This window comes from Oryctolagus cuniculus, chromosome 16 (genome assembly GCF_964237555.1).
Source record: "Oryctolagus cuniculus chromosome 16, mOryCun1.1, whole genome shotgun sequence".
In the NCBI taxonomy this organism is placed as follows: domain Eukaryota; kingdom Metazoa; phylum Chordata; class Mammalia; order Lagomorpha; family Leporidae; genus Oryctolagus; species Oryctolagus cuniculus.
In genome coordinates this window covers 38,112,486-38,125,057 of record NC_091447.1, presented here as the reverse complement: position 1 = coordinate 38,125,057, position 12,572 = coordinate 38,112,486, and the positions used below count along the sequence as shown (strand labels likewise).

At 41.0% G+C, this 12,572-nt stretch overlaps 1 protein-coding gene across 2 annotated transcripts in view; it reads right to left on the bottom strand.

Moving 5' to 3' along the window:
- Window positions 1–12,572, bottom strand: part of COL28A1 (collagen type XXVIII alpha 1 chain) — a 195,040-nt gene that overhangs the window by 165,466 nt on the left and 17,002 nt on the right. For both annotated transcript variants that reach the window (XM_008261700.4, XM_051852947.2), the window contains exons 2-5: window positions 12,304–12,464; window positions 10,594–11,150; window positions 4,148–4,168; window positions 2,265–2,321 (exon numbers count right to left, since the gene is read on the bottom strand). In XM_008261700.4, coding sequence (XP_008259922.3) covers window positions 2,265–2,321; window positions 4,148–4,168; window positions 10,594–11,150; window positions 12,304–12,427 — 759 coding nt within the window. In that variant the 5' untranslated portion in view covers window positions 12,428–12,464. The remainder of the gene's footprint in view (window positions 1–2,264; window positions 2,322–4,147; window positions 4,169–10,593; window positions 11,151–12,303; window positions 12,465–12,572) is intronic.

Here is a 12,572-nt window from a genome sequence, read left to right as displayed (position 1 = left end):
TCTGCAATTGTAAGCTTTCTTACTGTTCATTTTAAAATCCATCACGGGGCCGGCACCATGGCGCAGTGGATTAATCCTCCACCTGTGGTGCCGGCATCCCATATGGGCGCTAGTTCTAGTCCTGGCTGCTCCTCTTCTGATCCAGCTCTCTGGTATGGCCTGGGAAGGCAGTAGAAGATGAGCCAGGTGTTTGGGTCCCTGCACTCGTGTGGGAGACCTGGAAGAAGCTCCTGGCTCCTGGCTTCAGATCGGCATGGCTACAGCCGTTGTGGCCATTTGGGGGGTGAACCAACAGAAGGAGGAGGACCTTTCCTCTGTCTTCCCTCTCACTGTCTGTAACTCTACCTCTCAAATAAATAAAAAATCTTAAACACACACACACACACACATCTGAACATCCTTCCCCCAGGCAATCTCTTAGTGAAATAAGTTGAAACTAATACTTTGTAACATGGGAAAGTTCAACCTTTGCTTTACCAAAAGTAAGTTTCTACGGCTGGCCCATTACCCTGTAGGTATCTAACTCTGTTTTGGGGGAAAAAAAAGAAAGAGAGAGAGAAAGAAAGGGAGGGAGGGAAGGGAGGAGGGAGGGAAGAAGACAAGTGTGGGCAGACATGCTCACTCTTTAAAGCCTTGATTGTTAGCCTGGTTTTAAAAAACACAGGCCTTAGACCCAAGTGTCAAGCTGAAATGTGTTATATTCTAACATATTCACAGTCCACATTCCCCCCACCCCCAAATACAAGCATTAGTTCAACATTTTTATCCACTCATTTTGTGAAACTTTTTCACTGGGCTTCTGAACTCTCAGGATAAGGTTTGGAACCACATAAATACACTGAATACTGGACAAGCAGATGGATGCTTCCTGCTGATATGTGCTGGAGAAACGTTCAGCGTGTTGGGGCTGCCCCTTGGGATGCCCACAGCCCAGCTGCGAGTCCCAGCTCTGCTCTCCATTCCTGCTATCCACACCTGGGAGGCAGCTGTAAGGGCTCAAGTACTTGAGTCCCTGCCAATCCCATGGGAGACCCAGACTGAGTTACTTGCTCCTGGCTTCAGCCTAGCCTAGCACTGGTTGTTATGGACACTTGGGGAGTGAATCAGTGGGTAAGAGATTCTCTCTCTCTCTCCCTTTAAAATAAAATAGAAAAACAAAAAATTTAATTTTTGAAAAATAAAAATATAATAACAAAACATATCATAACAACATAAAATAAAATAAAAACTCAGCATCTCTAGTAATCCCAATGTTACTTCAAATATCTTTCCATGACAGACAGGACACCTACCAAATATTAGGCCAGAATATAAAGGAAGACTCCTCTGAGGACAATCCTATCAAATTTGGAATCAGCAGGACCAGCATTGTGGTAAGCAGGTTAAGCTGTCACCTGCAAAACCAGCATTCCATATAGATGCCAGTTAAAGTCCTGACTCTCCACTTCTAATCCAGCTCCCTGCTAATGCACCTGAGAAAGCAGCAGAAGATGGCCCAAGTGTTTGTTCGCCTGCCACCCACATAGGAGGCCCCTATGGACTTCCAGACTCCTGGCTTTGGGCTGGCCCAGCCCCAGCAGTTGAGGCCATTTGAGGAGTGAACCAGTGGATAGAAGATGGTTCTCTCTCTCTCTCTCTCTCTCTGCCCCCCAACTCACCACACCCCACCCCACCCTCCCCCCCAAAAAAACTCTGCCTTTGAATTATTAAAAAAAAAAACTGAAGCATTATGGTCAATCCTGCTTTAATTTTGGGTTGCTTCCATGTCAGAGATTCACCCCTAATCCCCTCAAAGCATCCTGATCAGCTTGCTGTCTGTGAGGCCTCTCTGCTGCGGCCGCTCCTCTAGATTCATGTGAAGGTAGCTTCCAGGGTGGTCTGTGCTGTGGCCTTAGTGGGATAAAGGTTTGCCTAAGGCTCTGATGATCTGTGTTATCGTTTTCTATATTTTCACTTCATTATTGAGAAATTCTGCTCGTAATGATCATGAAAGTAGTGAGATGTCTTTGGTGGAGAAACCTCATCATTTTAAACCAAGTCTGCCGTCATTAGGTCAGCAAAATCTGAGGCCTATTTTTAAGGACAGATGTGTCCCTTTAGAAATAGAAGAAACAGTCTGTCCATTTTTGCTGTGATTTCCAAACAACTGCTTTGCAACAGCAGGAGATATCCCCAGAGCTTTCCAGTGAGAGCAGAGCTGTCATTGCCAGGACGATGGACGGTGCCCAGCACAGGACGCAAGGTCAAAGCAGAAACATACTCACAGGAGCGCCTGGCTCGCCTGGGTCCCCCTTCTCGCACTCACACATCTGGCGCTCACACTGAATTGACAAAGAAACACAATATTAACACACAGTGAGAGAGAGCACTCAGGTATTATTCAGTGCATGACTAACTGAAGTCGTCCTCTGAAGAAATCTTACTTTGCAAGTTTATAAGGATTTTTTTCCTTCGGTTATTTTAGGCAGACTCAGGCCTAGTTGGAGTCAGCTAATCAAATATTACTGAGTGTTACCATGCTTATGTAAAACAGATAGTCCATCAAAAATGCATATATAACTTAGAGGCAGACACTTATGGTAGCAGTTAAGAAACGGTTAAGGTGCCAGCATCCCACATCTGAGTATCTGGGTTCCTTTCTCAGCTCTGACTCTTGACGCCAGCTTCCTGCTAATGCACACTACAGAGGCAGCAGTGGTGGATCAAGTGGTTCAGTCCTCGCCACCCACACGGGAGATCTGGAATGAGTTCCCAGTTCCCGACTTCTGTCCTGGCCAGTGCTAGCCATTGTGGGCATTTGGAAAGAGAACCAGTGTATAGGAGTGTGCTCTCTTTCTTCAGCTCAAATAAAATTAAAAATGTATATATATAACTTATAGATGGCAATTGACAGGGGAAAACAAACATTTCCAGGTAACTTAGAATTTCTGCTGTTTTTCTTTATAACACACATGGAAACTCAATCAAATACAAGTATTAAATGCTCATTTTCTTGGCAAGGAAAAACATTTGAGCTATGATATTTTATCAATTCCAAGATGTACATTTTCCCTCATTTTGACCTTTCTAAAACCAGAGTACCCCTCAAACTAGCTGCCAAGCAGGCCCAATCATGATGAAGGAATTGTTTTCTGCAAACACCCTTCAGGTGGTACAGAATGAAATGGGAAAAAGGACGAGTGCACTTAGGGACTATGGCATCACCAGTGCTTTGGATGAGGCCAGCATTGTGTAGAAAAACAAGGGAATCAACAGTTCAGACAAAAAGTGATTCTGAAGGTGTAGACTTTGACATGAAGACGTTTTAGAAACCATCCATTTTCCCTTATATATATGCAAAAAAAGTGATACAGAATTCAAATAACTCTAAAAGGACTCTTAAGTATAAAATGCAAATTAGAATTGATAAGAAGGCACAATATTCAAGTCTAATTGGCAAGGTTTTTTTCATTTTGTAGTGGGTCATAATACAATAATATATCTAACCATGTATAATTCAATGAAACTCCTACAAGGTTTGGATGGTTTCTATTATTTTATGCAATAATACTTACAAATGCCCTGATGCTAAATAAGTAATGGATTGAACAAAGTTCAGGTGCTCCAAACTCTTGGCTTTAAGAAATTCATGTCTAGTACGGTAGCCTTTGGGAGCTGGTGATCCCCCATAGTGCTAGGTCCTATCCAGTTCATTGATACTGGCCGGCTTCCTTTGCCAGGTGGTCTGATAGACATCATCAGATTCTCTTTGCTGCACAATAGGAAGGAGGATGAGCTTGAAGTCAATCAAAAGGTGGCAAGAGAGGATTCCTGGGTTTGTCTGTTAGCTAGGACCTCTCGCCTAACTGTAGCCAACACCAGGAATACCCCCCGCCCAGAGTAGAATTCACATGATTAGCAGGTGTCAGAGACAGAGAAACAGAATACATATTGAATATTTCCTACTTTTCTCAATTTTCCAACCTGCAGTGGATATGATGGCATAAAAGAAACCAGACGGCTGCCTCAAAACAGAGTGGCTCCTTTCTTTAAGGGAATTAAGCTTTGTTATTTAGTCACACCTTATCTTCTAATGTGAATTATCACGATGATTAGCTAAGGCCAGCTTTTAGAGTAATTCACAGTAATCAAAGCACGTGGTGCTTACCTTCTTTTCAAATAGGATATCCTAGGAGGGAAAAGAATGAGACATTAATTCAATTCATGGTTCTGCTTCCAGCTTCTCATTAGTCTTAATTATTCCCTATGGGATATGCAATTTTCAAGAAGAATAGCAACTCAGCCTTTTTAACCTTGTAAAAGCAATAAAGCCGACCAGCCAGCCACCCAAGGAGCACTCGCAGCCACGGAAGAATAGGAGATATGAAGGGCACACACATTAAAAACTACTCTACATTTTCTAGGAACTTAGCCTGTTGCACCCTATGCTTCATCTTTGGTTTCCTTTATCAGCTTTATAATCTCCATAATTTGACCATAATTACGAGCCATAATGAGAAAGTTCTCATTTTTACCTAAAAAGATTGAGGCAGAATATATAATTTTTTCTTTTTTTCTTCCCCTATACATATACACACTTATTGGAAGGCATTAAATCATTAATTTTAGAGGCATAATTTCACAAAATATTAATGGCTTTATATAATCATACTAAAACTCAAAAAGAGAAATTTAGAAAGCCCAGTGGCTTTTTTTTTTTTTAGGTTAAGGGACAACAAAAATTTGCATTAAAGTAATTCTCAGGAGAAAGGGTTTCTCTTTGAAATTCTATGAGCTTTACATGTGCCCTATTTGTAAAATTTCAGCCAAAGAAAAAGTGATTCAGTTTTTAGATTTTAAGAGTATCAGAAATGACATTTTCCAGGAAATCTGAAAAGTTCATAGAAATATGCATCATTTCTATAAAAAAAGGACCTATATTTTCAACTTGCCATCTTGCAGAAAAAAAAAATTAAATGGTGGAAAAATAGTATCTCTCCCATATAGAAAAGTCATCATGAAAAAATGTTTGCTAATGATTCTGAGATGTCTATCATGCTCAACTTCTCATTCTGCATTAAGGAAATGTGCTTCCACAATAATGCGACTTGGCCACAGTCGCTTGCTTGAGCTACATCCTTGTCTTCAAAGCCACTTCATACTTACCCACACAAGAATGAATTAGCCAGAACATTTTTCAAGACTATTTCAGATTCATCATTTCAGAGAAATGTCACAATTTGGTTTTTGTCCAACTTCTTGGCCTCACTATTATAGTCCAGCTCACTTGGGCCTTACCTGACAAGTACATCAAAGGCCACTTCAGAAGTCAAACACTGGAAAGAAACTGACCAATGGTTACAGGCAGAATTAAAGTAGAAAGTCTGTGTCAAACTAGTGCCTTATGAGTGATGCTGAAGCACTGATTTACATTCTGTAAAACAGGAAATTGAAGTAGAAAACACTGGAATATCTGTTACAAGATATCTTAAATGAGGAATCTAAGGAGGAAATTAACAATCAGAGTTTGAAACTTCCTGGAGGATCCTACAACCCTTTGGTTTTGTTTTCCCTTCATTTCCATACCAACTAAGAACATAGAGGAACAAGGCAGTGAAATGTTTTAAACACTAATGTTTAATGAGGAAAAAAAGTTAGGCTGGGAATTAAGAGTCATCCTGGGTTGCCATCCAGTTTCAACTATTAACTAACCACGTGGCCTTGGACAGGTTATATGATCCTTCTAGGTAGTTTTTCCCATATATTGAAAGGGGGAAATTTGACCATGTGGTCTCAGGAGCTTTAAAACTCAGGCAACAGATGTTAGCTACAAAATTTAGAGTCTTGCCTATTACCCTCCACCACCAAATGCTTCAAATTACTTGGCATGTAAATCCAGGCTGAAAATAGATGATATTTGTATCTTCAAGAGACAAGAGGCCATCTGGAGAAATGTGAACTCATTGACCATGTAGATGTCAAATGGTATTATTTCTCCATAGGACATTTGGCTGCACTCACAAGAGTGAAGCTGTGGCTACACTAACTCTAGGCTGCCCAGGGCAACGCTGGATCACTCATTTGATCCTCACACCCCTTAGAGACCATCCCTGGAGAAATTCTTACACTTGTACACTTCAACATTTGCCAGTTTTAATCATTAAAATTGGAAATAGTTAAATAGACATCAATAGTAGAATGGGTCAATAAGTGAAATACTATCCAGAAGTTAAAGTGAATGCATTGGGCCTGCCTATTTCATCATAGATAAGCTTCCAAACACCACTGAGTGAAAACGCAAGTTGCTGATGGGTGCATACAATATGATGAAAATATTTAAAACACATCAAAAACTTGGTTTCTTCTGGGAGACAGGGAAAAGGAATCAGAAGGACTTTAGGAGAAGCAATAATAAAACAGCTAATAATTCAAGTCAAATTGTAATATTGAAAAAACTACTGAAATAAAGAAAAAGTCAGTTTTGTCACTTGACAACCATTTTTTTTTACAATACGCAATAGCCATGTCTGTTTTTAAATTTATGAATTTACCTCTCGCTGTGCCTGATGTATACATTCACACTTTTGTTCATCTCTTCTTTTTGAAGATTGAACTTCTGCATTGCTTATTGCTATTTAAAAATACGTATCAGAAGGCTCAAAACCATAACAACCCAACCAAGTAGCTATTTTGGGAACACATTTGATTTCATATTTGCTGGAATTTATATCTCTATGGAAACAAAAGTGGACCTAAAACTACACAATAGAAGAGACTGTTTCAAACAAAGAACAAAGCTCTATCCCTCAGGGCACTTTCAGCCTGTAAGCCCCAGGAACAGAGGGCAACACACGTCAACTGTGTAGGAAGGAGGCCTTAGATTGGGGTCTGGTAGCAAGATGGTTTCTTGGAATAGATGGGGTTTCTGAATGACTTTGAAGAGAGGAATGCAAAGGATCAAGTCATGGGTGGTATGTGTTCTATATGTCAAAGTTTACAAGGAAGAAAGTCACAAAGAGTAGGCAAGAGGACAAAGGAAGCAGTGATGGGGGACATTTAAAGAGAGTGACAGAAGGGCCCATGTGGCCAGAACTGGGGGCCTTGGGGAGTAGTGAGGCTTCCATTCACTCAGAGAAGCAGGTTGTAAGAACAGCTGGGGCTGGCGCCACGGCTCACTAGGCTAATCCTCCGCCTTGTGGCGCCGGCACCCCAGGTTCTAGTCCCAGTCCGGGCGCCGGATTCTGTCCCGGTTGCCCCTCTTCCAGGCCAGCTCTCTGCTGTGGCCAGGGAGTGCAGTGGGGGATGGCCCAAGTGCTTGGGCCCTGCACCCCATGGGAGACCAGGAGAAGCACCTGGCTCCTGCCTTTGAATCAGCGCGGTGCGCAGGCTGCAGCGCGCCGGCCGTGGTGGCCATTGGAGGGTGAACCAACGGCAAAGGAAGACCTTTCTCTCTGTCTCTCTCTCTCTCTCCCTGTCCACTCTGTGAGAACAGGACTGAGGCCAGAGCAAAGGGAGTGTTCCAATGCAGTCTAAGGGAATCCTGGAGTGTCAGTGCAAAAGGATAAAGAAACAGACGCCTTCATTAGGTCAAAAAAATGTACACCAAAGTCATGGATTCAAGTTTTTATGATGTTATACATATGGGTGCTTCAAGAAGTTCACAAAAAATGGAATTCAAAGAATTTTGGTACAAATGGTTTGGAAATCCATGCAAATGAGTGATCTTCAAAATATTCAGGGAAAAAATGCATGAACTTCAAAATATTTTTATCCAAAATAAACATATCTTTTAATTCCATTTTTCCATGAATTTTTTGACATACGTTCATACGTGAGGGACAGGATATTATACATTTGGATTTTTAGAAAAATGGATCAATTTGTGACAATTGTTATTCTCATAAATATTTAATTACAAAGATGTTAAAAGCATGAATTTTTTAGAAGTTTCCACATACCTTCTTCTACTCTTCTAAAGCTTTAAGCAATATATTCAGGAGATGAAGTTGAATTATTTCTTAGCTTTTAATATTGTTATGTAAATTACAATAAAATATTTTACATATTCCCTTCAGTTTGGAATTATCAAGTCTCTCTAGGGTAATTCAGAACTGAAGTATTTTCACCGGGTTTTTACATGATACTTCCTATGCAAGCATCAAGGAATGTACAGTGATTCCTTATTTGTCTTGACTCCTATAAAATCTATTCATTGTAGACACTCAGGCGAATTAAAGTCAACTAAAGTCTACTCAACAAAAAAAGGAATAAAGTTCTAATGCAAAAGACAACTCAGATTCATTTCAAAATCACTATACTAGGCAAAGCAATCCTGACACAAAAAAAAGTACATTTACTTGTACTTGTAAATTTACTTGTATCAAGTTCTAGAAGTTATACACACATCTAGAGAGCTGAAAGAACAGCTGCTCACGAGCAAGACAGGTATGAGGAAACATTTGAGAGCAACGGAAATGTTCTACGTTCTAATCCTGTTGGTAGTTTCATCTGTCGAAACTCAGGGAACTTTAAGGAGACGCAGTTTTGAACTTAAATTGTACCTAATCAACTTATTTTAAAAGTCATCTACAGAATTATTTTAAGCCAAAAAGTTAACAAAAAAAAACTAAAGATGCAAAAAAATGGATTTAATGAGGGAATTTTCCAATGATCTGAACAAGCGTTGATTTCTGCCTCCCAGATGGTGACCGTGTGAAACACTGCACCCTGGCTGGCCTTCTCTGAGGAGCCTAGGAAGTACTTCGGATCCTGGAAGTGTTTGGAAAGCAGCGTCTCCTTCTAAGAAGGGGCTTATTCACAGAGCTCCCATCTGAACAAACAGGCTGAAATCACAGGATGCTAACCAAGGAAGAGCTGCGTCATTGCTTGTTTTCTGGTTTCTCCAGAAACAGTTTGGCTTCCAGTCTACTGCCAAGAGCCTGTGTTCTCAGGTGGGCAGGAGCTCTCCACCAGGGTGTGTCTGCAGGGAGCAGGGGCATCCTGAGCCGACACATCTGGCCAGACAATTTGCTGCTGGCCCATCCTCTGCAGTGAGAGCTTCTCACCCTGGTAGGGAGGTGGGGAGATAGCAACAGATGACGCAAGGTCTCATCCCCAGGATTTTCCCTGCTCATGCCGGGATCTTTTGTTTTAAGCTTAACGTTGAGGACTCCTTAAACCATAACACACACAGGGCTAGGTGTCAGCCAGGCACGACTGGCTTTCCTGAAAAAAGTTTCCCCTTTCCTGAAAAAAGTTGCTCAGAATGAGCCTTTGTCCCAAGGACCAGGGGCTAGGCCTCTCATCTCTGTCTCTGATCTCAGCAGAACTCCCCTTTGAGCCCTCCATCCTCCAGTGTGAAAGGCCAGAAATCATAGCAGCTTTGGAGGAGAAATGTTGCTTAACCATAGAAAGGCAGTTCTAAACAGAGAAAACCTTAAAACCAGACACTATTTGCCTTCTCAATACGCCACTACAAGGTTAAGCATGCAGACTCCAGGGTCTTTGCTGACCTTAAATTTTAAGCCATTAAATCAGAATACTAATGTTCCCTACAATGTAAGATTGTGGGGAACACTGAAAAAATAAGATATATAAAGTGCTCAGAGTAGTGCTTAATATTTGGAGTGCACTTGCACATTATTTAAACAAGGAAAACTCTAGTCTCTGCCAGAAACAACTGGGTGTAAAATGGGAACAGTAAAGTTGGGAAGAGGACTGGGGGAAGGGACAAAGGAGCAACACAGTCTCTGGACTTGCAACCAACAGCAAACGGCCATGTGAAAGGCTCAGTTCCTAGCACACACATCTATCTGCTTTGTCCTCTTCTCAGGAAATCACAAAGTCAGTATTTTTAAGAAGATCAATTTTTAACACTTAACAAATCATCCAGTTTATCTCCAGGAGTTTTCTCCTGGAGAAATGTTGTAAAGAAGGATTTCATTTCGATTGTTTTGCCTTGTGTTTCCCAAAACAGCAAGGAAAGGCTCTCATACGTAGCTGAGCAACGAATCCAGAAAACCATCAACACAGCTAATCAGCCCAGCTGAGTGGGAATCACTATTGTGATGGGAGAAGCTGTTGGTTGGGTGTAGGCTGCAATCGATTTTAAATTGGATGGACTTGTTAAAGTCTTCTCCTACTTCGTAGAAGTTAACATTGAAGTCTCTACACTGAGTAGAATAATGTGACAATAAATGAAACAGTCAAAAATACTTCTGCCGGTGTGGCATGGGGAGAAACCAAAAAACAGCAGACCCCCAGTTGACCACAAAGTCAATGCAAGTCAGCAGTGTTCATCATCTTAGGATGTATACAAACAGGAGCCAGACGTATATGACTGGAAAGCAAGCCTCCCCAGATCCTCAGCATTGGTGAGTAATACAGTTAGGAATGTAATTCCAGGAAATGAATCTGGTAGTTTCCCAGGTTATCTGGTGTAAACTATGAAAGAAGTGGAGAGACTTCAGAAAGATTTCTTTCCACTCCCAAAGTGATAATTCCACTTAGTTTCTTTATGTTTTTTTTTTTGACCCAATATCTATCCTTACAGAAATTCTAAACAAGTTATAAATAATATGGCAAGAAATAGATGACCAACCCATTGGTACCTACCAGGCGATCCCAAATTTTATCCACAAGGGTTGGGTCACTCAAGAGTAGAATGGGTTCACTGGATGAATCTCCAGATATCAAACGAAGTTTGGCTTCATTGACATCAGTGGAATGTCCGATGGTGATAAATGATATCCCTGAAGTTCTGGCATCTTCAGAAATACTTTTAACATCTGGATTCTTTGGATGGTCGATGCCATCAGTCATCAGCAAAGCCACTTTCACACCATTTTTGCGCCCTTCCCTCTTAAATAGCCTGGTAACATTGGAGATGGCATAGTAAGAAAAGGTGCCTTGCCCAATCAAATTCAAAGACTTGGCCCTCTGCTTAAATGTCTTCAGGTCTTTCCAGGAAGAAAAAGGTGGGTCAATTTGGACAGAGCTGCTGAACTGAAGGGCTGCCAGTCTGATGTCATATTTCAAGGAGTGACCTGGAGTCACCTGGAAAATCTTGTCACTCAAGCGCTCCACAAAATCTTTCTGTTTATCAAAGTGGACAATTTTGGAACTTTCAGAGCTGTCCACAATGAAGACGATGTCTATGAAGCAAATAGAGGCTGAAACAGAACAAAATGGTTAGGCAAAATAATTATCCCTGCTCATGAAACACCTATGCTTAAGGAAAGCCCAGAGGTATATCATGTACATTTTTGAGAGAGGAGGAAAGGAAATATGAGAGACACTTTGGGGATAAGGCTTATGCTGTAAAGAAGTAAATTCCTTTCAAGTCTATAAATTTCCCCCTTGTAAAATCATGCAAATAAAGAGAAAACAAAAATGTTACAGATTCTAAGCATCTTCTTACTTTTAAACTCTTGTAAAGTGGGTGAAGGAAGGGTCTCTCACAGTTCAAAAACTGAACAAATAGTGGGAGAAGTTGCCCAGAAGCAAAATTACTGAGTCCTCACGTTGGTTTTCTGTTTTGTTTTTACCTTTCTTGAAGTCAAGGGAGTATGTGACATGTACACTATAGCAAGAGTAACGGGGAAATAAATTTAACTCTAAACAGGGAAGTGGAGCCAGTGCTGTGGCATAATGGGTAAAGCCACCATGAAGTGCCTGCATCCCATATGGGCGCGGGTTCAAGTCCCGGCTGCCCCACTTCTGACCCAGCTCTCTGCTGTGGCCTGGGGAAGCAAAAGTTGTTGGACAATGTCCTTGGGCTCCTGCACCCATGTAGAAAACCTGGAGGAAGCTCCTGGCTTCAAATCAGGGCAGTTCCAGATGTTGCAGCCATCTGGGGAGTGAACCAGTGGATGGAACACCTCTCTATCTGCCTCTCCTTCTCTGTGTAACTCTTCCAAATAAATAAATAAATCTTTAAAAAAAAATAACAGGGAATTTAGGTTTGAATACTTGCTCTGTACCTTACTCGTTACTTTGCCTATGGCCTTGAATATGTCACGTAATCTCTCCTGACCTCAATTCTTGATCTGTAATATGAAAGTGGCAATCTCTGTCCTACTAAAACTTACAAGGGTTCTGTAAAGCTCAACTAAAACAATAAACACACAAGTGGATAAAAACTCTAATGTGCTCAAGTTATAGAAAATGTATTATCATAATATAATGATATCAGGTAGAATGCCGTGTGTGTGTGTGTGTGTGTGTGTGTGATTTGCTCTTTACATGAACATAACTCAGAAAAGCTCATATCAGTGTTTAATAGGTTAACACTGATACTTAAAACAGAAACAAATTTTTTTTTACCCCGGAAGTCATTTTTCCTTGCAAGTGGATTCGGTTTTGGTCCTTTCTTTCTTTGTCCATACACTGTTTGATTCAGAAAAGCTGGCAAAAGCAGGAGGCAGAAGGCAAAATAGCTGTTCCGCATTATGGTAGATGGTGAAATCTCATCTGCCTTGTAGAATCTTTAACAGAAAAACCAGTTATAAATGTCTTAGTAAAATACAGTGTTCGCAACATTTTTATTTCAGACCAGCAGAGTTGAAACATTTGCATGTGACTACAGAAAGAGG